The 23,263-nt window shown below is 38.2% G+C and overlaps 1 protein-coding gene across 7 annotated transcripts in view; it reads right to left on the bottom strand.

Annotated features, from left to right (window-relative positions):
• Positions 1-805: 805 nt before the first annotated feature.
• The window catches only part of CYRIB (CYFIP related Rac1 interactor B), a 97,151-nt gene continuing 74,693 nt past the window's right edge, over positions 806-23,263 (bottom strand). For 4 of the 7 annotated variants that reach the window (XM_014253501.2, XM_014253495.2, XM_014253506.2 and 1 more), the window contains exons 4-13: positions 17,887-17,969; positions 11,996-12,117; positions 10,233-10,338; positions 9,080-9,216; positions 8,372-8,449; positions 8,161-8,277; positions 6,950-7,029; positions 5,679-5,805; positions 4,037-4,107; positions 806-1,681 (exon numbers count right to left, since the gene is read on the bottom strand). In XM_014253501.2, the coding sequence (XP_014108976.1) occupies positions 1,618-1,681; positions 4,037-4,107; positions 5,679-5,805; positions 6,950-7,029; positions 8,161-8,277; positions 8,372-8,449; positions 9,080-9,216; positions 10,233-10,338; positions 11,996-12,117; positions 17,887-17,959 (975 nt within the window). In that variant the 5' untranslated portion in view covers positions 17,960-17,969 and the 3' untranslated portion in view covers positions 806-1,617. Of the gene's footprint in view, positions 1,682-4,036; positions 4,108-5,678; positions 5,806-6,949; positions 7,030-8,160; positions 8,278-8,371; positions 8,450-9,079; positions 9,217-10,232; positions 10,339-10,926; positions 10,946-11,995; positions 12,118-17,886; positions 17,970-18,973; positions 19,057-23,263 lie in introns of those variants that run through there. The other 3 variants (XM_014253510.2, XM_014253516.2, XM_088060673.1) reach the window with 3 other exon arrangements.

Genomic DNA, 23,263 nt, shown 5'->3' with positions numbered 1-23,263 from the left:
AGCTCCATGTCTGCCTTGTCCTGAGGAGCCCAGAACTGGAGACATCACTCCAGGTGAGGCCACACAGGTCTGAGTAGAGGGACAGAGTCACTTCCCTGACCTGCTGGCAGTGCTCCTAATGCCCCCCAGGACAGCGCAGGCCTTGGCCCGCAGGGCACTGCTGGCCCATGGAGAGCTCCTGTCCCCCAGGTCCTTCTCCACAGAGCTGCTCTCCAGCAGGTCAGTCCCCAGCCTGTGCTGGTGCCCAGGGTTGTTCCTCCCAGGTGCAGGACCTTGTATTTGCCTGTGCTGAATTTCAGACAGCTCTCTGCCCATCTCTCCAACCTGCCACGGTCCTTTGGAAGGGCTGTAACTTTTCCCCTTCAATCCTTTCCCTCCCAAAAAGGCTTTAATTTCTTCACCAACATGTTGCTATAATTTGTTACCCTAAGAAGAGACATTATTCAGTATGCTGTGATTATTCAGATTTTACACAGTACAAATACCTAGATCCATCCTAGATCCAGCAGTACAGAGAGAGGGGAGTTCATCTCCCCACCACTGGTATGGAAAGAGCCCAAAGTGCAGAGTCGTTTCTGATGGCTGTACTGAGGAGGCAGCATGGGTAGCCCAGATGCAGGTTCTTCAGCAACATCCACTGGGATCTATATGGATTGCACCAAGTTCCTCACCACCAACCCTACCTGAGTAATAATTCTCAGGGAGAGGGAAGCAGCACAGAGTGGAGAGCAAGAACCCTAAAACACACTAGGCTTAAATCAGTGGATTAGGTTACTGGTAATGAAACAGCAGAGTTTTCACTATATAAAATTTATAAATTTATTTTTTTGTAAAAATCCAAAGAGCACGAAGACATCTCACTCAAAATACTGGTAAATCAAACCACACTTAGAAAAATGAAAGCTGATTTTATTATCTTATCCACAGCCAATCATTTGACATGAACATGCATACGTAATTTTGCTACGCACACACCACAGTTTAACGTTAGTTATTAAAGGTTAAACATACAACATACATCCTTACAAAAATGAGTCAAAATGCAAACGTAACTTTTAAACAAAACAGTTTTTACTCATTTAAAAAAACTTTTGTGTTGGGTACCATTTTGTACAAACACAGTTAATTTAAACAAATCTGCTTTTAGTTTCCTCATGGTTGCACATGAAAATAAGCTGCAATAGAAAATGAAGTCATCAAGGGATTTTTAAATAGCAGAAGTAGGCAGTCTTGCCATGCAGAAGAAGCAATATTAAATATTAGTTTTTCAAAAAAAGAAAAAAACCACAAGTTTAAAAATATTTAGTTCAAGTCACAAATCTTTCCCCAGTACAGAGAAATCCAAATGCAACGCATAATTAGCTGCCACTTAGGATGGCTATTCTGAAAAGTAGAAATACTTTCCAGAACTGATAATTTTCATTGATTTGGCACAGAAAAGAAGTCTGAGCTTACTTAGGTACAAGAAAGTGATTAAAAAAAAGGGTAAACAGGAAGAGAAAAAATAAAAAGCAAGAATGAACGAGATAGTAGTTGCAATCACTAAAAAAAAAAAAATCTGTGCATCTCAGTCATTGCAGAATACTGTCTACAGCAGGTGCGAATTCCAGGTAATTGTTATTGCAACATGGATTTAATTTGCTTGGAGGTAGTCTCATCATTCAAATGCTTTGTTGTGTACCTAAACACAGAAATAAAGTCAAGATGAGCATAAATGCTATTGCACTTTAGCTTACAAATATGTTATTTCTTATTTTATGGCTCAACCTGACCATACCAGAGCAAAACCCTCAGCCATGGATCATCACCCACTCCATGGTCACTGAGAACCCAAGTCAGACATTCTGATCAGAAAGTGATATTACTAATCAGAACTATAACCTAGCAGCCTTGCACCAAGGGGGGCTCAAAATAAGCCTCAGCTAGACATTGGCTTTCATAGTAAGCTCACAGTACCACCTGTGACATCAGACTGAGGGCTCTGCCCACAGGAAACATCTTCAAATAAGACAGCTTGAGAAACTCTTCATAATTTCCAGTGACCAAATCTTTCTAGAATCCCTCAATGACAATGGATTTAATCACTTTTCATCCTAATTTCCTGCTTAGTTAAGTGACTGCTGCTAAAACTGAAGAGCATACACATGTGCTTATTTCAGCTCCTTTCCTTTTCAAAATTCTCTTAGGATAATAGCACACTTTTAAATCACTATAAAAAAACTTAGTTATCTCTATTTTTATAAGATATCCTCACTGCAGGCTTTTTGTATGATTAATTTCCCTGATCTTCCTTCCTAACTAATCTAAAAGGAAATAAAACTTACTTTGTAATTTAACATGTTAAATTAGCACTTTCATTGTTATCCACAACTGCAGTACTATTTCACTTGTTCACTTGATAAATATATAATGACTTTTTAGTTTCAAAGTTAATAATACTGTGGATTTCAGCACTTTTTGGTAATTTATACTTTCAACATATAAGCAGCCTAAGGTTTTCTGAAATCCTGAAAAGTTACTGCACTTGGTATGCTGCCCACGTGAAAAAGCTGAACATGATTACAATACTCAGATGAATTTGCAATTACAAAGAGCTGATTTCCCTCCAAAAGCCATACCACCTTCCATTTGTTTCTGAAACACATTATCTGTCTCTTGGGAAAACACAAGGACTTCTCACTCCTCCAGAATCAAAGATTTAGATTTGGACCTAATTTGTCACGATGACATCTCAAACTTGTTTTCATCACATGAGCACATAGCAGCTCACCCCTGCATCTCTTCCAAAAGATTCCTAACACGGTTTAGAAAAGATTTAAATATCCTACCCAGAGAGTAATCAAATGTACAAAGGCAGGACTGTTACAGTGTCCAGGCATGGAAAGGGTTGGAGCAGGGAAAGCACAGCTTGAGAGCATGGACTGGATTCACACTGCTAACCACAAAGTGAGTGGTGTAATTAACCCGAAGTTACGTGTCACTGCTCAGTGCAGCACGCACCTGAACTACACCTTCCATCAACTTTTGTAGTGTCAACAATGATGGGAAAAATGGATTACTAGTAAGGACTGGTGATCATGGTAGCTGCAACCACAATAAATGAGTCAGAAATAAATGCTAATGCAGCATTTTCCCTCTGTGTTTTTACTGATCACCATCTCAAAGACTGATCATGTTATGAAGTTCAGAGACGATCATTTTAGCATGGAAATAATAACATGAAGTTTCAAATTAGGCATGGATTTTTAAAAATTTTAACTAATAATCTGAAACAACTTTGCAAAAGAACCCATCTACAATAATAATAAACATTATTTAACTTCTTACCACATCATGACACAAAAAATAAAATGAGGGCAAATGAAATTAAAGCATCTTCACTACAGATAAGGAAAACAAATCACAACTGCACAATTTCAGACAAGACAAACTAAAGCTTCCACATTCCAAGCAAGTGCATGAGTAGCAACACCTAGCTTACAATTATTTGTTACCTAAGTAATAATACTTTTCCAAGTAAGGAAAAGATAAAGACTTCATTTGCCTATCACATTTTTGCACTTTTTGCCACTTCTCCTATGCTGGACACCCACACAATGATCACATGACTGACTGTAGATACAGCTTTACAACCCAAATTAACAGGTTTTAGATTAATATACTGAATTAATCATTTTTCTTTATCTCTCCAATTAATGTGGCAAATTCTTGTCTCGTCTATTCTACAGCACAGACTCATACCTTTACTTCTTTCTGAAGAGGAACAATTTCTAGTTACTTACCGTGCCATACTGACTCATTCTTAACCTGCATGCATGGAAAAAAACCTGCAAATTCACAGCCCTGTTAAAATACAGAAGTTTCTTCATACATCCCTGTCTCAAGATACATTAGAAGAAAATCCTGCAATAATTACATTCACCTTTCCCTGTAACAGTCACTTAATACTTTGTTATAAAGAAAATGCCCTGGACAATTCATAAAAAACTCACACCAAAGCATTAAAAAAAAAACCCCAAGAAACAAAAAGGAGTACCTGAGAGCATTTAGAAGGCCTTCTACACTGTTAGGAGGCTGGTCTTTAAGAACTTTGATGCATCCTTTCATCTAGGAGTTAAAAAAATTACAGTTTTTTCCAGGCTAATACCTTCTGAGTTTACAGGAATGTTTTCTATTCAGTATGTCAAAGATCAAAAATAAGTATTTAAAAATAGCAGCAGAGTAAAGACATGTTCTGGATACTAGAAAGGAATTAAGCTTTCAGTACTACATCTTCCTATCACAGACTGGCTTAGCTACTTAAGAAGCTGCATCAAGTGCATCCTCAGCAACTTTGCTGATAACACCAAGCTGTGTGGTGTGGGCGACATCTGGAGGGGAGGGAAGGCATTCAGAGGGACCTTGGAGAGGCTGGAGAGGTGGGACCTGTGAAACTCATGAAGCTCAACAACTCCAAGTGCAAGGTCCTGCAACTGGAACAAGGCATCCAAGCACAAACACAGGCTGGGCAGAGAATGGACCGGGAGCAGCCCTGAGGCAAAGGGCTTGGGGGTGTTGTTGGATGAGAAGTTCAACATGACCCAGCAAAGTGCTCTGGCAGCCAAGAAAGCCAACACTGTCCTGGGCTGCAGCAAAAGAAACATGGCCAGCACAGCAAGGGAGGTGACTCTCTACCTCTGCTCTGCTCTTGTAAGACCACACCTGCACCCAGCTCTGGTGTCACCAGCAGAAAAATGGCATGGCCGTGCCAGAGAGAGTCCAGAGGAGGTTCATGAAGATTATCAGAGGGCTGGAGCAGCTCTCCTGTGAGGAAAGGCTGAGAGAATTGGGGCTGTTCAGCCTGAAGAATAATCTGGGGAAACCTCAGAGCAACTTCCAGTTCCTAAAGGGGGCTACAAGAGAGCTGGAAAGAGACATTTTACAAGTGCATTTAGTGATGAGAGAGAATGACGGAACTGCCTCATCCCTGGAAGTGTTCAAGATGAGGTTGGACAGGGCCTTAAGCAACCTGGTCTAGTGGAAGCTGTCCCTGCCCATGGCAAGGGGTCTGGAACTGGATGATCTTTAAGGTCCCTTCCAAACCCAAATCATTCTGATAAGTTTTGCAGATGCAACTTTCAAGCTCTGCTTTATCACCCTTAAAAAATAATGGAACTGTGAGCAAAAATACAAGTTTATCATAAATCCATTAAGAATTATTACATTCAGCCAGTGAAATTAAGACCAACTGTAGTTAATACAATGGGGTATTACTCCCTTTTAAATAACCACAAAAGCACACACAATAACAGCATGTATTCCACAGGCTTACTATCAAGCAACAGTAAAAAGTCAGAAACTCAAAGTGTGGTGGGGATGGTGAACTGAGCTATTCACCAGTCAGTGAGGAACAATCCAGGGGCCATTGTTACCCTCTGACCTGGATCTTTCAAGACAACCACAGCTTACAAATATTTCTAGACACTACCTGAATTACATAAGAACAGATTTTTCATGACCCACTTACATATCTGAAGGTCTAGTTTGTGTTTCTCACTACTTAAATATATATTTTTGCTCACAGCTACGCGTTCAGCACCAACCCAGTGTATACATCTGCTACTAGAACCTGCAAGACAGAAAAGGAGCCTACACACAATTTAAATACTCAGGAGATTATTTAGCAACAGTAAACTTACATCAATTTTTGAAGTTTTGGCAAAAGCGCCCACCGGATGCACGTGGTCATAGAGTATGATGACACCCACCATTACCCTCAGACAGAATGATACTGTTTCCTCATTTGTAAACCTGCTTCTATATTCACTGGAATTTAAAAACACAGCTTATTATCTATGAAACACAAGATAACAGTACATACTAGTAACACCCAAATTAAGATTGAAGAGAAAAATTCTACTACAAATCTTCAGAGAAAAAACAAACAAGCCCAACAAAATCCACCAGCCCCAAACTTATGGAAGTTTTCCTTATTCCTTTCAATAACCTGCCAAAAGTCAAATGATTGTTTAGAAAGTTGCATGAAGATTAATGACAATTCTCAAGCTTAAAACAGGATCCTACTTCTACACTATTTGGGTTTTTTCAGGGATAAAAATGATTAAAACAATACATATTAACTTTGTCTCTGGTGCTTCCTACACTTTTCCCTGCCACTTTCTATCTAATACACACCCAAACTTCTGATTTAGGGAAAAAAAAAAAATAAAAAAAATATGCAGGCTGATGGACAACCTTTAACTGCTTTTTTAAATGGAACAGTCCATTCCTAAGAAGAGTGACTGTACAAATACTTGTAGCTCTTAATGTACTCCAAAACAAATGTCCTGTGGTATTTGGATGGAAACTTATTTAAAAAGACATAGCTCATGCCCCAGTAATTTTACCAATAGAAAACTATTTAGAACACAGAAGAAACAGATTAAAAAAATAATCAAGGATTAGTCTGACTTCAGTCATACTCCTAGTGCCTCTCAAATGTACAAAAGACAACTGACTTCTTTCATGCCTGGAAGTTCCCTGTAATTCCCCTGAGAGAAGCACTGTCATTTTGTTAGAGCCATCAGCCAGGCCAGTCAGCAAGGACACACCACCCAGAGCATTGCCCTCAGCCCCTCTTTCAGGAGGCCCTGGGCAATCATGCTCAAATAGTCTATTTCTCTGAATTATACATGAGAAAACCACTTATAAAGAGTGCCAAGAGGTTGTCTAGCTTCCATAGCCATTCTATTTTTAAATATTAATATGTTCAGAAAAGTAGACCGCATGATTTGTGTGGCTGGCAAAATGAGACAAGGTGGTTTCATGTTAAAGTAAGCAACTAGGCTGGTAAAAAGGAAACATCAGGAAAAGTCCCTAATTACTCCAATTATATTTCTTTCATGCATCACAAGTCAGGTCTGAAACAGAGAGGTGACTCACACCCAGCCCAAGCAGTGTTTGTACTCACGGGGTTTCCAGCATGACCCTGCACACGCTCGCCATGGTGCTTAAGCAATCTGTTGTATTCTCTATCGGTAAATTTTTATTCTGCAGAAGAAGGTTAACAGTTTCCACATTTCAATTACTGTGAAATATTATACTACAAACCTAAGTCAAATCAATTATGTACTGGCATAGCAATGTGGAGCAATTAAAAATATCAACGCAACTATGGTAAGTCAGGTTGTCCTTGCACTTTTTTTCAATGCTAACATAAAGATTAACAGTTTATAGAGCAAAGGCTACCACATGGGTTTTGCCTGCTTGTTTACAGTCAAGGAACTACACCCTTGACATAACTGACTTTTGGAAAGTTTTGAAGAAATCATCTAACCTGCTCCTTCAAAGAAAAATTTCTATAGCCAAATATATTCATCTCCTGTAATAGTAAAATTTAAAATTGTGGCAGACAACCATAACAAATAAATGCAAAATAAGAGGACAGTTTTCTTAAAGCATTTCAAGCATAAAGCAGAACTCAGGAAAAAAAGAACATTAAAAGACAGATGTAACTTGGCATTGATCATGTGATGTACAATTATTTTCTACTAAGAAATAGTGAGCATTCTTTGCACAAAAATGATCAGCCAAAAATCACCACAGTAACGAGAAGGTATGCTCAGTACTTGTAGTGACTGGATTTTACAACCAATATTTATATATGTAGTCAAGGATAAATAGGGATGTGTTAAAATGTTGAAATACTTTTCCAGTTCAGGTTCCTTCTCCCTTTTGCAATAATGTAGTATACTTGACTTTACACGGTGCAACAAAAGAATCTTAGGAAGGAGAAGAGGAAGCTACATTTCAATTCCATTCCCTATTTCAAACAGAGAGAATAAAAATGTTTCCCTTTCAGTTTTCCAAAATTTCTGTTCTAAACCACCACCACCACATTGTAGGCAAAATACTTACCAGTCCCACCTCCCTGTTTGAGGAAAGCCATCACTACTGATGTGACACTACCCATCAACTTTTGGGGATGCATACACAAAGTGCCTGTCTGGAGTCCCTAACTCTACAGCATCTGGGAAAGACACATTACATTTCTTGAGGCTTCAAACCCCAAGTTTTATTTCTAGATGCCAGATTAGGCCTGGTGAAGGTTGTGTTGCCCATTATGTCTGGCCCTGCAGTGCTCTGAAGCACATTATCCAAGCCATAAATTTATACCCTTACCTCTGACACAAACTTTGTTGTGGCATCACTTAAGGTTTTCAACATTGGCGTCGCTTCAGCATAAAATAAAGACATTCTGTTTGCCAACTCGTTATTTACTTCATTTTCTCCCTCTGCCTAAAAAAAAGAAGAAAGGGTTTAGCTGTTCTGTACATGGAGAAGAGAGGTGGTAACAGAAGACTACATTACATCTTATCCAAGGGTTACCTACTGGGACATTGTTAATCCTCATACGGCTCAGAGTTCTCCTATAGTAGCTGAAGTCATTCTGAATAGCAGGATTTGTCATCTATGTAGATATGGAAGCAAAAGAGTTGTGAGAAATTTAAGAAAAGTAAGGACAAGTTTTCATAAAATATAATACACCCAACAAGAAAATATTCAACTTCCTGAAGTGAAACAAAAAGGCCTGTGATCTGTTGGGAGCTGGTAAGAGCAGCATAAAGCTTTCTGGTTTCTCAGATTCAGAACAAGCTCTGACAGAAATGAGAAAAGGAGCAGTCTTCTAAATACAAGTTGGAAATTAGTAGGTTGAAAAAAGTTGCTTTGCTAATTTGACTCCAAGAATCAGACCAGCAAATTAGTTATCATTTCAGCTTCCTTCTTTGCACATTAGCAAGAAAGTAGCTGAACTATGGGTGTGCACAAGCTAAAAGCAGCAGCATTAACCCAAGAGATATGCCAAATTTGGGTGAAGAAACATGATTAATGTGAACTGAAATACAACAAGTGCCTAAAGCTAATATGATATTTCATCTGCTTTCCAGTTCAATCTAACTCTAGGTCACAAGAGCAAGCCAAGCATATTGGATACTTGAGTATCCACTGAACACTCTATTCCAGAAAAAAACACAACCCAGATTGCTTTAGTAAACAGACTTGGCTTCTTTTTCTAGCCCTTCTGATTGCAAGCTCTTACCTTGAGCTCATCAAATCGGAGTGTAAAGTGAAGAATTTCTGCAAACTGCTTAGCAAGAGCCTGCTCTCGCTCCAGGTGCTGTGTTGGGGAATATGGGGTGCTCGTCAGGGCTCCCAGCAGGCCCCGCAGTCCTGCCTCTGCAACAACAGGAGAGGAGCTTGCAACTTACAACTGCACCTGCTTCTTGTATCAATATTGGCTGATATTCTGCATGCTAGACCTAAAATATACAGCTGCCAACATACATGGTGATTAATAATAAAGGGACTTGATGAATTGCTTATCTACGTGTAAACTGCTGTCAAATTTACAGACAAATTGCGGTACAGACCAGGTCTCATCAGCACTGACAGCCACAAAAAAAACTTCTTGAAAAGTTTTACTCAAGCTTTGTCTGCAACATTTGTGCAACATATTTCACTAATCTGCGTTAGTAGACTTCAGCCTTTAGGACAACACAGAATTCAAGAGGCACATAGCTGTAAGCAGAAGTCATGCCTTATTTAAGATAAATTTATAATCCAGCTTCCCATTCATCTCCTTGAGAAACAAATCCATTTTATAAAACAGAACTTGCCTGCAAAAAGTTTTCATGTTTTAAACATGTTTTTTACAAGCTACGTTAATAAATTTGATTGAAAGTGAGATAACAACAGAAAGCTGGTAAAAAACAAGTCTCATATATTTTATCAGCATAGCCACCACATCAGTGGGTTTCAGAAGAGGCATGAAGCACCATCTCAAGTACTGCATGTGTACAAAACCAAGATCAGGCATTTCCACATAGCAAATTATTTCTGGTGTTCAGGGAGGAATAACAGTTGCTTTTAAGTACTCTTGGTATCAGAAACACAGACAGAATTAATTCCTGATTATTTAGTCTACTAACTTCCAGTTAATCAGCTGGTTACTACTTTCCTTATTAAAGGAGATATTAAAGGAGTAGAGGAAGAGTAACAAGGATGATCCCATTCCCTCTCTCCTCTCACGTATCCACTGAAGCAAGTTAGCTGTCATCCAGCGTATGGAAGGAACCTGTGCAATAAGAGCTCTTTTCCACATAGGAATTGACCTAGATGTGATCACACCTGAATATGCCAAATATACTGATTAATGAAGACAAAAAACCCCAAGTTAACACCTTTCCACTTACCTAGTCTTTGAGAAAATTCATAGAATTTCTTTAGTTTGCCTACTAGTGGAACAACTGCACCCCATGCTTTCTCTTGCAGCTTCTCATCATTTGGATGCTGTATTGCCTTAAATTAGAAAAAGAGAGGAGAAAAGTATGCTTAGATTGCGAATAACTGATGTGCTGCTGACAAAACAACCCCAAACAACAAAACACAAAAAACCAGAACACCTATGCAGGACAATTGTTTGAAAAGCTAATAATTAAAAATCTACCTACTAGAAAGTTTTCAGTTTAGAGACAAGCATGTACTAACCCATGTCTGCTCCAAAAAGGTCTAAAAAATTGTGTTGAAAGTAAGCATCCTGAATAGGAAAACAACTTGGAGAGAGTATAAAGAAATGGTTAAAAATCAAGTTACTCAGGTAAGAAAATTTACATAACTAGATCTACTTAATTAAAATTAACAACTTTACTGTGCTTACTCCAAGCAAAAAAAAATTAGTGATCAAAGCCTCATTTTCATGTTGGTATCTATCACTAATTCCCAAATTTGCAAAGAAAAAAAATTGCTGTGAAATTCAGGCTATTACAGTAGGAACATTTAAGCTTAATCAACAACACAAAGCACCACCAAGACACGGACTACACCACAGCTTTGAGGGATATATTTATAGACTTCATCTTCACAGTGAACTTCACAGACATATAATACCTTAAATTCAACCTCTCCAGTTAGCAATTGAAAATATACTAAGAAACAGAAATAAAAATGCTCATAACTCTCCTGCAGCATTTTCACCATCAAGTTCTTGATTGCAGGAACTGTTTCAGTCAACAGTGGGCTGTGGCTTGCAGCAGACTCCTCTCTGGTCCTAGAGAGTTTTCTTCCTGCCGTGTCTACCTCCTCCCAGAGGAGGATCTCTCCTACATCCATGGCAGCTGCAGACACACATTCCTGATCCTTCAGCCTGTCCCTGAACACGCTCCGTCCTTGAAGAACAAGTAAGCTATCTCTCCTCCTAAGGGTTTTGTGTGACACAGTTATCCCTCTTAAACCTACCTTATCAATTCCGAAGAGAGAAAAGCTCTCAAAGCTGAATGGTTTTGAGTATCTCAAATTGCTATGGAGTAAACAGAGACTCCTCCCTAATACTATTTCTTAAGGGTATGTTACAGTGAGTAACTCCTTCCTTCTGAGCTAAAGAGCCCCCATTGCTGCATGTGAGGAGCAAAGAAAAGGGGCTGGGAGAATATTTATTCCACCCTTTATTAAACAAAGGAAAAATGGAGTGATGTTCTGTACAGGAACTTTGCTTCTGTTCCAAACATGTACTTTAGTAAATAAAAGCCAATTAAAAGGGATTGAAAATGAGATGCCTTTTGTGGTAGGATTACCAAACCAGGCTTCTCCAGTTACTATACAAGAGGATGTCAACACTACCCAGTATTGCACTGTAGTCCCACCACGCTCTTTCCAAATTCACTGTTAACTCAAGAGCTTATGTGGGAACACAGAGAAAAATCAATAACAAAAACACCCCAAAAACTCTGAGAAACATCATTTGCTATTACATATGCGGATTAATATGACTGAAACAAGCAACATCTGTTTCGCTGTTAAAAAGAAACATTCCAGAGCAGAAATTCAAGACAGTGATTTTAATAGACAACATGCTCTGCCAAAAGAGCTCCTGCAAGCAAAGTTAAACCCCAGCAGTATTTGGTTAGGATCAGACAAAGAACAACCACAGGTTGTGCACAATTGTAACATTCTAGCTCACCTCTCGTATTTCATGGCCAGCTCCTCTATATGACTGCAAGTCTTCCAGTATTCCTTCTGCATCCTTTAACACTACATTCACCTGATTATAAATTTCCTTTTCAGATTCTGTAGGTTGGGCATCTAAACAGCAGAACATATTAAGTGTATAGATATTTATTTTTAACAACAACATGGAATTCAATCGGCACACCATCACCTATGGGACAAATTCTTCATGCAGCAACTCATCAAGAATTTTCATCCTCTGAAGAGCTACTATAATGTATAAGGAACTCCAAGAGACTAACTGTATTCATATTAGTAGTCTCTTCATTTATCATCCCAAAATTCACCTGGATTCTATCTTCTTGACTTATTTAAAAGTGAGTTAGGAGAAAAAATCCTGATGAGTTGTCTGTATGACTATCATGTAATCTCACCTTGGGGTGCAATAGAGGTTCACTGGAAGAAATTTAGGTAAGCATTCAAAAGACACTCACTGCAGATAGCAGAGGAGGTGTCCATGTCTATTGTTACCTAAAAAAACTGCACCAGATTATTTTCTTTCTTGTCTGCCTCATCTTTAACTGCTTGGGAAAGAAGCCATATCTTTTATTTCTAAATATATTTAATTCTCAAAACATTCTTCACTGCACTCATCTCACAATCAAAGCTGAGAACAAAAAGATCCAGTGTGAGCTTGTGTAGGACTTTTTTTTTTGTTCCTTGTCTTTAAAGACATGAGCTGTCTCCCATTCTTTTCTAATTACTTAAGGGCTTCCCAAAAGTATATTAAGTCATAATTTCAAAAAGATACATATATATTTTTAAAGAAATGCGATTCTGTAAGAAGTATGTTTTGAGAATAATCAACAGAAGGTTTTAACCTTTAAAAACAATCACCTAGGACAAGTATCTTAGACATTGTTTACCCGAAGCAATTTTTTTTCTTTTAAAATACTGATGGAAGCTATAAGGTTAGTTCCTTTTAGACTCATATTTGAAAAAAAAAAAAAATATATTTGATAGTTACTAAAGATCTTTTAAAAAAAACTCACTTCTCTGATAACATGGGCAAAATATCTTATGGAACAAATATAATTGTATTTTAGCCCATTATTTCCAATGCCAAAAATCAGGGTATTAACAATAGATTCTTTTTTATAGGGAGAGACAAAAGCTATATAAGGACAATACATCCTCATGACTTTGTGTAGTTTGAAGAGTCTGGAAAATGTCTTTTTAGAAGTGCTTTTTCCATGATCCATATGTATAACATCCAATGGAAATTAGGTATATATTTACATTTGAAATAAAACACCCACAGTAGCTTAGGGTTACACACTAGAAAAACATAAGGGAAAACAAAGTTTGTATTAGGAGAAAATAAATTTCACATACATTGCATGTCTGAATTTTGCTGTAATTTTTGCAAAATACCTCTTATTTTTATAGTTTAATGCATAAAGAGTGGGCATTATTAACAAATGTGCCTATATATAGACCTTGCAACAGTTCAACTGGTATTTTGAGAAACATCAAGAATTAGCACAGGTTAAAAAGAACCTGGACACTCCTTTGAAGATAAATAAATAAAAGAGCACCACATTGATTAGGCATCGAGTAAAAATGGCCAGTGCTTTTCAGATCATCACAAAGGTCACATAATTTTGAAAGCTGCTGAAGACTGCTGTAAGAAATGAAGACAAAAAATGAGGGAAAAGAGCAGACAGGGAAGCACCAGTTGACTGGCAGCAGTTCATGCACGAACATGAAATGTTACAGTGAAATACACACTAAGACGTGAAGCTCTGTAGCATTCCAGATTGTGTTGTTAAATAATGCAATCAAGACTTGTCACTTGGATTGTCTCACACTGAGAACATCTCCTGCCTATTTAATTTTTCATGCCATTTTTTCTTTACCCTGTGTAGTAAGGAGAGTTCATTTTTTCAAGATTGAGAGGGACAGAGCAGAAGGGCTGAAAAGAATTCATTTCAAAACCTGCCAACAAGCAGAACAGCTGCAGTACTACAACCCACCGTGTTTAGAAATTAAAATCATCTTCCAGATACTGATCTAGTGGTCTTCACTGGACAGCTGGCTAGGCAAATCAACACCATCATCACCTCTCTTAGTGTAGGATGTAATCAGCCGACCACGAGATTTAATTTCCTTAAAATGTTCCAGGAAACTTAAACCAATGCACATTGATACTGAATTTGTTGGGGTGGTGTTTTTTTTTTTTATTCGCTTGTTTGTTTTGATTATTACAAACTTCTAAATATCAATCTATTTGAAAACCAAGTAGGAACAGAGTTACTTCTTTTGGTATGTATTTCATTTTTGAAATTCAACCTAGTCCTCTCCAATAAAAGACATCTGTAAATGATGCCTGATTTGTCCCAACTCATTTCCTCTGCCATCTCTAAAAGAGGTCAAATTTAAAAAGCAAGCTTTAAATTATTTTATAATCCCTTCACAATAACATTTAAAATATTATTAGAATAGAATTAAAAAGCATGATATTAAAAAATCATCAGAGCCCAATGCTAGCTGACCCAGAGCAAAATTGGTTTCTTTGCTACCCAGTGCTGATCAGGGCATTGTATCCTGAAATTGCATAACAGGGGAAGAACGAGGGAGCATCCTCTTCCTAAGCACTGTTACCATCTTGAATGGATGGAGGCAGCATTCCTATATTATGGGAATAGTACCCCTCAGTATGTACCTGAGGGCTGAAGCTACAGGACCTTCACTTGAGAATTGTGGAACTCCTCTTCCCAAGGTAGAGTGCACAGAGCAGGAAAGGGAGTTGCACTTCTGGAGTTACTCTTGGCAGCTAAGAAAAAGCAGTGCCAGGCATCCAGACAGAAGGATGAAGGACATACAGTTTCATGGATTTCCCTTCTCCCCTGTCCATTTAAGTTCCTGCTACAAGGCTACAACAAGGCTGTGCTTTTATCAGCAATGCTCTCCACAGAAAGAACAAACCCATGAAGCACAGCACAGCTCACCCATATGTTCTGAGGTTTGATATTGTGGCCACAGGAGCTGACCCCCTGGTTACTCAGGGCAACTCTACTATTTTTAATCCAATAGTAAGAAAAGGGAAGACTGAGGCTCTGCAAGTAAATGGGAGTTCATCTTTAAATTAATCTGTGTTTGTTTAATCACATTCATCAGAATGTCACTGCACTAGAGGCAATATACACTTAGAATTCAGAATGCTCACACAGTAATGTATTAGAGACAGAAGAGGAGACTTGAAACAATATACAAACGCTGTTATGTGAATTAAATACTACAAAAGTGAGACAACACATTGCATGCAGGGAACACACACATTTAGTGACTATTAAAATAATATTTGGCTAGCCTACAGAACTAGTAGAGAGAGAAATTTGGGGTTAAAAGTTTACACTGAACAGCAAACTATTTAAGCTGACATTTTTCCCAGGGAATAACACATCGAGTCATCTGAAAATGTCTGGGACAAAACTCACAAACAAGGGGAAAAAAATGCTAGACTGCTGGAGATAAAATAATTTATTCATCTCTGTTGGCATTACTATGGAGAATGCTGTCTCTGTGGCTCCTCTGAAACCTGGCCAAGTCCTCTGGAGATAATGCAGGATACTGTCAGTGCTAGCTTGATATCACCATCTCTAAGTACACTGTACTTTAGCTGCTATTCAAATCAGTAAATTTGGAAAGGATTTGCAACTGTGACAGTAATGACACCAATGCAAAAGCTGAGCTATAAGTTTCTCACATTTTAGGTGAACAATATTGACCTGTGCACTTTGCTCAATGGCACTGCACAGACTTTAAAAGAACACTCAAGACAACTATTTTTTTCAAACAGGCAAGGTGAATGACCAAAGAAAGCATAAGCTTAACCAGTGTGAAGGTAAAGAAAAGCTTACAGCTCATCATATTTTTTACATGGATTCTCATAGTCAGTCACACCAATCACTGGAACCTAGCACCAAGATAAACATCTGGGGATGAAGTTTCTGGCCCTACAAAGCTTTATGAACATTAGTTTTTAGTTCTTTATAATACTATGTAACAAACATTGGAGCCTGCTCACATACATGGATTTAAGAACAAAAGACTTCAAACTGCCTATTATTGGGGCAAGTCACCTAGAATTGGCAAATTCGTTTTAATACAGAGCTTACTTGTCCTTCCACACAAAACTACAACATTAAGTATCACAAGATTAAGTGCCAAGTCTTGAAGAAAGATCTTGGCTGTGTCAAAGCCAAGATCCTGTCAAGGCAAGCTCTCTGAAACAGAGGAGAAAGAAGCATGGACACACAGTATAGCAGCAGAAACAAATGCAGAACAGGGTCTAAAATGAACAAAGATCAGTCTAACAATTCAGCCATAATATAAGTCACCTAATTTGACTGCATAAGAAAGCATTTCATGTCAGCAACCTGCCTACTCTCATGCCAAATCCTGTTCATGCTCAAAACATGCATTTTAAAACAAAAGTGATAGCTAAAGAGTCTGTATTAAAAAGAAAAAAAAAAGACCAATTTTTATTGCAATTTATTTTAGAATTATGCCTCTTCTATCCAGCTAACATGAATTTAATTTACTGCAATTAAATTTTCAATATTTACAGATTAAGCTAGAGCTTCACAACTCTAATGGCCTCATACATGTGCTCTCCCACTTCACTAAATTTTACCTATTATGACGATATGCAGGAATTGGTCTTAGACAAATTTTGCTTTCTGATTTTTGAACACAGGCCCTGATAATCTTCCCTTTATGAATAATTTGTATGGCTAGCATCTTCCAATAACAATATATTCAGAAGAGACAAATGAGAAAAATTAGCACTACAGGATAAGGGTTTAGAGAAGCTGTAACTTTAAATGTCATTGAAGCAAAACCGTATTTCTTCAAGCACTTGCTTTTGTATTACAACTAATATAAAAAACTGCTACTGTTTCATCAAACAAACAACTGAAAAACAACTCGGGGAAAAATATATAATACCTGCAAATTATCCATATCATAATATTTATTTTTTTTATTATTATTCTATTCCATTGTATTCTATTACATGATCAAAAAGTAATTGAACATTAATCTTATTTTATGCTTGCTGATATACAGCTGGCTAAAGAAACAGCACATCCCAAAAGAAAGTAATTAAACATGCATAGCAGAAGGCAGTAACACTTACCTGCCACTTAGGCTATCCTGTATCATGCAACAAAAACGAAAAGCAGAAATATTGACATATGTGAACCTTCTAGAACACCTGACATTGATCAGACAAACTACATGTCTCTTCTTTCCAAAATCAACTTCATCTCTATACATTTTGAGACCCCCTTTTAAGAAGGCAAGAGGTTAAATTTCAGTGGCAGATCCAGTAAGGTTCACATATAACCTTTAACATGATGATGCTGGAGCTATGAATAGCTGTTGTGAGCCATTCTGTGTATGCAGTATTATTAAGTCACATTGGAAGTGATGAGAATTTCATTTTCAGTTTTTCCTTTAATGAGAATGGGACAAAACTCACAAATTTGAGTAAGTCAATTGCAACTTCAGTAAGTCTTCAATTACATAATTACAACTATTCTTAATATTTTGATTAAAAGTAGGCAGAATTTTGGTTTAATTTACAAGAACCAAATCAGGTTTCAGCAGTCAAATGTAATTTGAAAGCCCTTCCTGAAATAAAGATTTTACATTTTAGGACCTGAGGATATTTTAGAACAGGTTATTGCTTTCTACCGAAATTCACTGAACAATTATCCATAGCTCAGGCATGCAAAGCAGTTAGAAGGATGGCAAAATGAAAACATACATTTAGTACATGACAAATGCAGTCTACTGCAGGCAAAGAGTAATAGATATATAAAATCATCTTCTCACTTTCAAAATCAAGGAAAAAATTTGGCCCCTGCTCAAGGTCTGTGCATGTCAAAACTTTTAGAAGGTTCCCCATGTTAAGGTACCTGCCAAGACAAGAATAAGAGAAAAGAAAATTTTCTTTGTATAAGAAAGTACAGCCCAAATGGAGTTGATTGAAGCAGCGGGAAAAGAAGACCAGAGAGTTCCATCAGGTACGAACCCGTCCTTCAGGCTGGGTGAAGGGACATCCCCACCTCGAGGATGCACAGCTGGTGACCCCAGCAGTGCAGCTTTCCTGCAAGAAGTGACCATGTCACCATCATCCTCACAGCTGCCCCTTTGGGAAAGGGGCAGAATCCAACAGAAGGCTTTGCCAGGGACTGTTCTGTCCCAGTACACCCTAGCACCAGTGTCCTGAGCAGGAGTACTGCCTTGAGGGCCAAGTACCACATTTGAAAGCATTAGCCATGCTTGATTTTAACCTGATGGGACAACAGAAGGAAAGAGCTTTAATTTTGTCAGCCCTTATAATTGTGTAAGGAGGCCATCATAGAAAACCACATCGTGATACATCATTTCAGTGTGCAGAAAATGCTAACAGACATGTGCCACAGATCTTTTACACAAGGTGCCTAAAACATCTGTGAAACTCAAAGACAGTTTCAATTCAGACTTTTGGATGTAAACAAACACACATTAACTGCACGATGAATGACCAAAGCAGGATCAGGAATGATTTAGCACTCACTCCTGTGTATGAGAGGATTACAGTGAACAACTGCTCAGCACAGATTACTATGGCATACTGACAGAATTTCTCATTTCATGATTACTTGATTTGCAGGCAGATGGATGGACATCACTGACCACAGAGACCCAAAATGACTAAGCACATGGAAAGAAAATTTACACAGCAGCATGATGGTGGCTTAGCTACCACTGGAGAGGGGGGAAAAAAAAGGGAAAAAAAAAAAAAGGAACAGAAAAAACACATGCAACTCTCAAATTCCAACTTCACAATTGAGTCCCCTGGCCTTCACTGCAGCAGGTATAAGCAACCCTACTGTTACCATTTGAAATGCACCAGCTGTGAAGGGCTGAGACTTACTTTCAAAATCCAAGAAAAAATGTGCTGCATTGTGGTCTATGTCCCTGGTTAGCACCTTAATGAGATTACCCATGCCAGCAAACCTAAAAATAAAAATGGCAAAATAATTTAGTTCCAATAACCATTTCCTATTTTAAGTACACGCCTGGGTCTCACTGGAGCAGGGCTCCCATAGTGTTTTGCACTCTGGATTCATCAGTTTCTGGTGGGGAGCAGAACTTGTGCATGGTACAGTGCATTTCCATGCCCCTTCTTCTTAGAGAGCAGTGATTGTTGAAAAACTGGAAAGGTTATAATCGTTGACAAAAATAAAGATATGAATTACTGGCTCTTTTTCATCTTTGTTTAATACATATAAAGAACATGTGACCTATGATGACTGAGCAATTGTTTTGCATAACTGCAGCACTGAGTACCAAACAAACCCATTATTGTTTAGGACAAAAGGAACCTCAAATGGAACTGGTGTCATCATAGCACTTTTTTACAACCTCTCTGTAATCCAAAACAGATTTTGGAAAGCCCCTCGGTAGTAGTCATCTGTGGCCAATGAACAGCTTTCCCATAAAATCACAGTTACAAGCAAAACAAAAACTAGACTTTTCCAAGACCAGGAGAAAAATCAAGTTTCAACAGCTCTTCTTATGTTTGCTGTCACATCCCAGCTAAAAGAAATGAAAAGTGGAAGAAAAATTAAATAGTTGTTAGATTACTTGAGATCAGCTAAATTATCAAAACAGTTTCAAATGTTACCACAAGTTTCAGAAATCAGTACCCGCAGCAGGAGTATGAAAACTGCATTTCATAACATAGCAGCCTTTTCATGAACCTTCCCATGTTTTATGTACGCTGAAAATACACATACTAACCATTGCTCTGAAATGCCAAGAGCTCATCAGAGTGCTGCTGCAAGACAAGCAAGACACACAAAAAAAAACTCATCTCAAACTATTTAAGAATAAGCCATCAACAATCTGACATTTTGATTTAAGCACAAGACATAAAAAAAATAAAAAATCAATTTTCAAATTAGTCTAACTACACTAACCAATTTTGACTTTTACTGAAGAATCACATTTACCTGGAAGGAGATAGCAGGATGCCAAGAATCATTATTAGGAGTCAAGGAAACTGAAGCAATGTGAACTCAAAAAAAATTGTCTGGCAAAACAGATTATCAGAACGTGTGTTGACAGATTTATTAGTCAAACTAAGAACAGCATACAATTTATTTTCTGGGATCTTCAAGATTCAGCAGTCAAAGCTTGTGAAGAAGGGGCAGTTAATCCCAAATTGCTGAAAATAACCCATGTCTTTGCTCCAATAACTTCTACAGAATGACTGTTAAGAACCTAGACTTATAGCATTGTAACTTTGAGTGTAACCCAGGTGACCACAGGGGACTGCACACAGTGCTTCATCAGGAGGTGTATGCTGGCTTTTTCACATGTTCAACCTTCTCCTTGAAACTCAAGGAAATGCAAGACCTGCTTCCTAATAATATGAACTTATTTCCTGGAAAATCAGATCAGACTTCTAGCCTGTGAGAAGCACCTATTAATTTAAGGAATTTTTAAGTTAGGGTGTCCAGCTGATGATTTGAAAAAAAATCATTAAAACATGGTTCTTCAAAGAGGCAGCTTTTCCAGGACCTTCTATCCCATAGCATGGCAAACTATTTTAAAGCTACACCTGCACCAATGCTGTGTAAACACTCAACAGCAGAAAGCAGAGAAATTATTTTTCCATATCTCTCAAGCGTGTTCTCTAACACAGGACTGAATAAGCCACTTTGTACTTCAGAGTTTTCCAGATTATGAATGTTCTTCTTGTTAGAGAGCAGACAGAGGCATCCTTAAACAAATATTTTCAATGGGGCCAATAAAAAAATCATAAGCTGCATAATGGTGATCCAGTTTACAGATTCACAGTTTACAGTTTAAAAAAAACAAACTCAATCTCAGCGTATTACACATTTCAATTCCAACATTAACAAACAAGCAGCAAACACGTGGCAGTGAATAGTGCTAATGGCCTAAAGAGAACTCCTGTACCTGCAATTACTGCCATGCTTCAGCTGCATCATCCCCTCCCCCAACAAAATATTTTCCATATCTCAAAAAAATGCCTCTGTGTAGGTTTTGCCTTTGTTTTGATATTAACCAGTCTTCTAAGAGTTTACAGGCTCATGCACATGGATTAAATATTGGATAACATTACTTGTGAAGGTCGGAGTAGGTGCATGCTTATAGGGTTGAAATATTTTGAAGCCAAGTTCACAGAAGAGCACATAAGCACTGCAGAACAGACTGCTTCACTGAGCACCTATCACCTCCTAATACAAGTAGGGAGCTGGGGATTTGGTTTTGTAATACAAATACCTTCATCCCTCAGGAAAGTTTGCCAGGAAGAATATATGGTTTCTTTTCCAGGAGTTAAGTTTAACAAATAGAGAAACATAATAAAAGTTCTGGCATTACAATGGAATAGTCAATGCAATACTCAAGTAGAAGATGGAACTGATCTAAAGGTAACAGCTCAGTGAAGAGCCTCCCTGAGCAGAGAAATTGATGATAATGGATTAATTCAACTATGACAGCAGCAAGATGACAAGACGTGCTATAGGAATGTATTTCAATTTACAACTCACATGAACACAAAGCTGCTTAAACACTTGTTCACAATGAAGCTCCCAACAAACCTCTCCCTTTGTGTCTTCATTGTACTGAAAAAGTCTTGATAAATTTTAGTCATATCAGAGTTTTGCACAAGAGATGTGCAATCACATTTACTTTCTTAGAAGCAAAGCAGCTACTGTATATGGTTTTATGGTGTGCATGGAAATTTATCTGAAACTGGACAAACCCAGTACTTTTTCAAATTGAATCAAGATGCACTGTAACGTTTACTCAAGGATCTCAAGCATTCCTTAAAACTGGAAGACCAGCTATGTTTTAAGAACTGTGAAAACAACCATTTCTCCTAGTTGCAATCCAAAAAGACTTTAAGCTACGAAGAGCTTGAAAACTCTATTTACAAAAATACTGAGAAGATGTAATTTCTCTAGAATTTTTTGGAGGATGCTTTCTCTCACCTTAGCATTCCAGGTAATGAATGCAAGAGCCAAAAGGTCAGAATCTACTCTTCTGCCAAAGCTAAGCACTCCCTTCTTGAGCTCTGAAATGACCTTTTAGAAACAAGACCATGGTGCCATCTGTGAAATTTGCCAGATTCATGGAAGCAGCTCCAGGTCAATATGCCACAGCTAAGGTTAGATGGCCCCTCACATCTGTACATTATTTTCCTTCAGAAGGCATAGCTGAGCAGCAGGCAGAGCTGACCTGTTGTACTCAGAGGGAACACTACAGAAGGGAAAATGGAATCTGACCTTTCTGACAAGGTGCTGCATCAGCAGAATACCTGGACCAATCTAGAGTAAAGCAACCTAGCTCAGAGATACATCAGGCCCCTGACAGATAAGGAAAAGATTTACTAGAGATTCTTGTTTTCTTCAAGATGGCCCATCATTTGCAGTTTTTCTGGGCCCAAAACACACAAAAGAAAGACCACTACTGGCTCTAATACTAATGATGATGACAATTTGCACACAGCATAAGAAGAAGTCTACAAATCCAGCTATTAACATTGAGTTTCAGTGACCTCTTCTGCTCTTTGATGCCCTGCAAAAGCATCACCAGCATGAAGATTTTGGTAGTTCTGTGAATTACCTTGGTAATTAACCACATAGTGGCATGCCCAGCCACTGTTAATTTATCAAGCTCTCTTACAATTTCCTTCCAAGTCTACAACTTTATCTGAAGTAAGCAAAACTACTGGTTTAGAAAGTCAGGTGTGGTTCCAGTTAGGTAGCCCTGACACTGAGCTTCCATTGCATAGTCAAGAACATCTCCTAGCACTGACTGCACCCTTCTTGAGCACATTGCCACATCAATCAGCTCCAGTTCAAGAAAAACTTCAGCCTGTAAGAAGACCAAAGCCATCAGCAAGCACTACGGTTGATTTTGATGTCCTGCAGCTGGGGTTTGTTTTGGAGCTGGATAGCTGGTTCAGAGCACTGACCGGAGGTGACCTCTGTGGGTGCTAACCCACCTTTTCACTCACAACTCTTCCAGCACAAATGGAAAAAAAACCACACACTGAAGCTGTAATCCTTATCAAGAAGAATTCCACACATTGCAATCACTAATATCAAAATATTCACATGTCTGGCCTGAGGTACACTTTAGGTCACTACCTATTTGTCTTTCCACAGCTTCAGAGCATCAACCT

Source organism: Pseudopodoces humilis, chromosome 1 (genome assembly GCF_049639895.1).
Source record: "Pseudopodoces humilis isolate 2021_Gansu_Grassland_sample_001 chromosome 1, ASM4963989v1, whole genome shotgun sequence".
Lineage (NCBI taxonomy): Eukaryota > Metazoa > Chordata > Aves > Passeriformes > Paridae > Pseudopodoces > Pseudopodoces humilis.
This window is presented reverse-complemented; position numbering and strand designations above follow the sequence as displayed.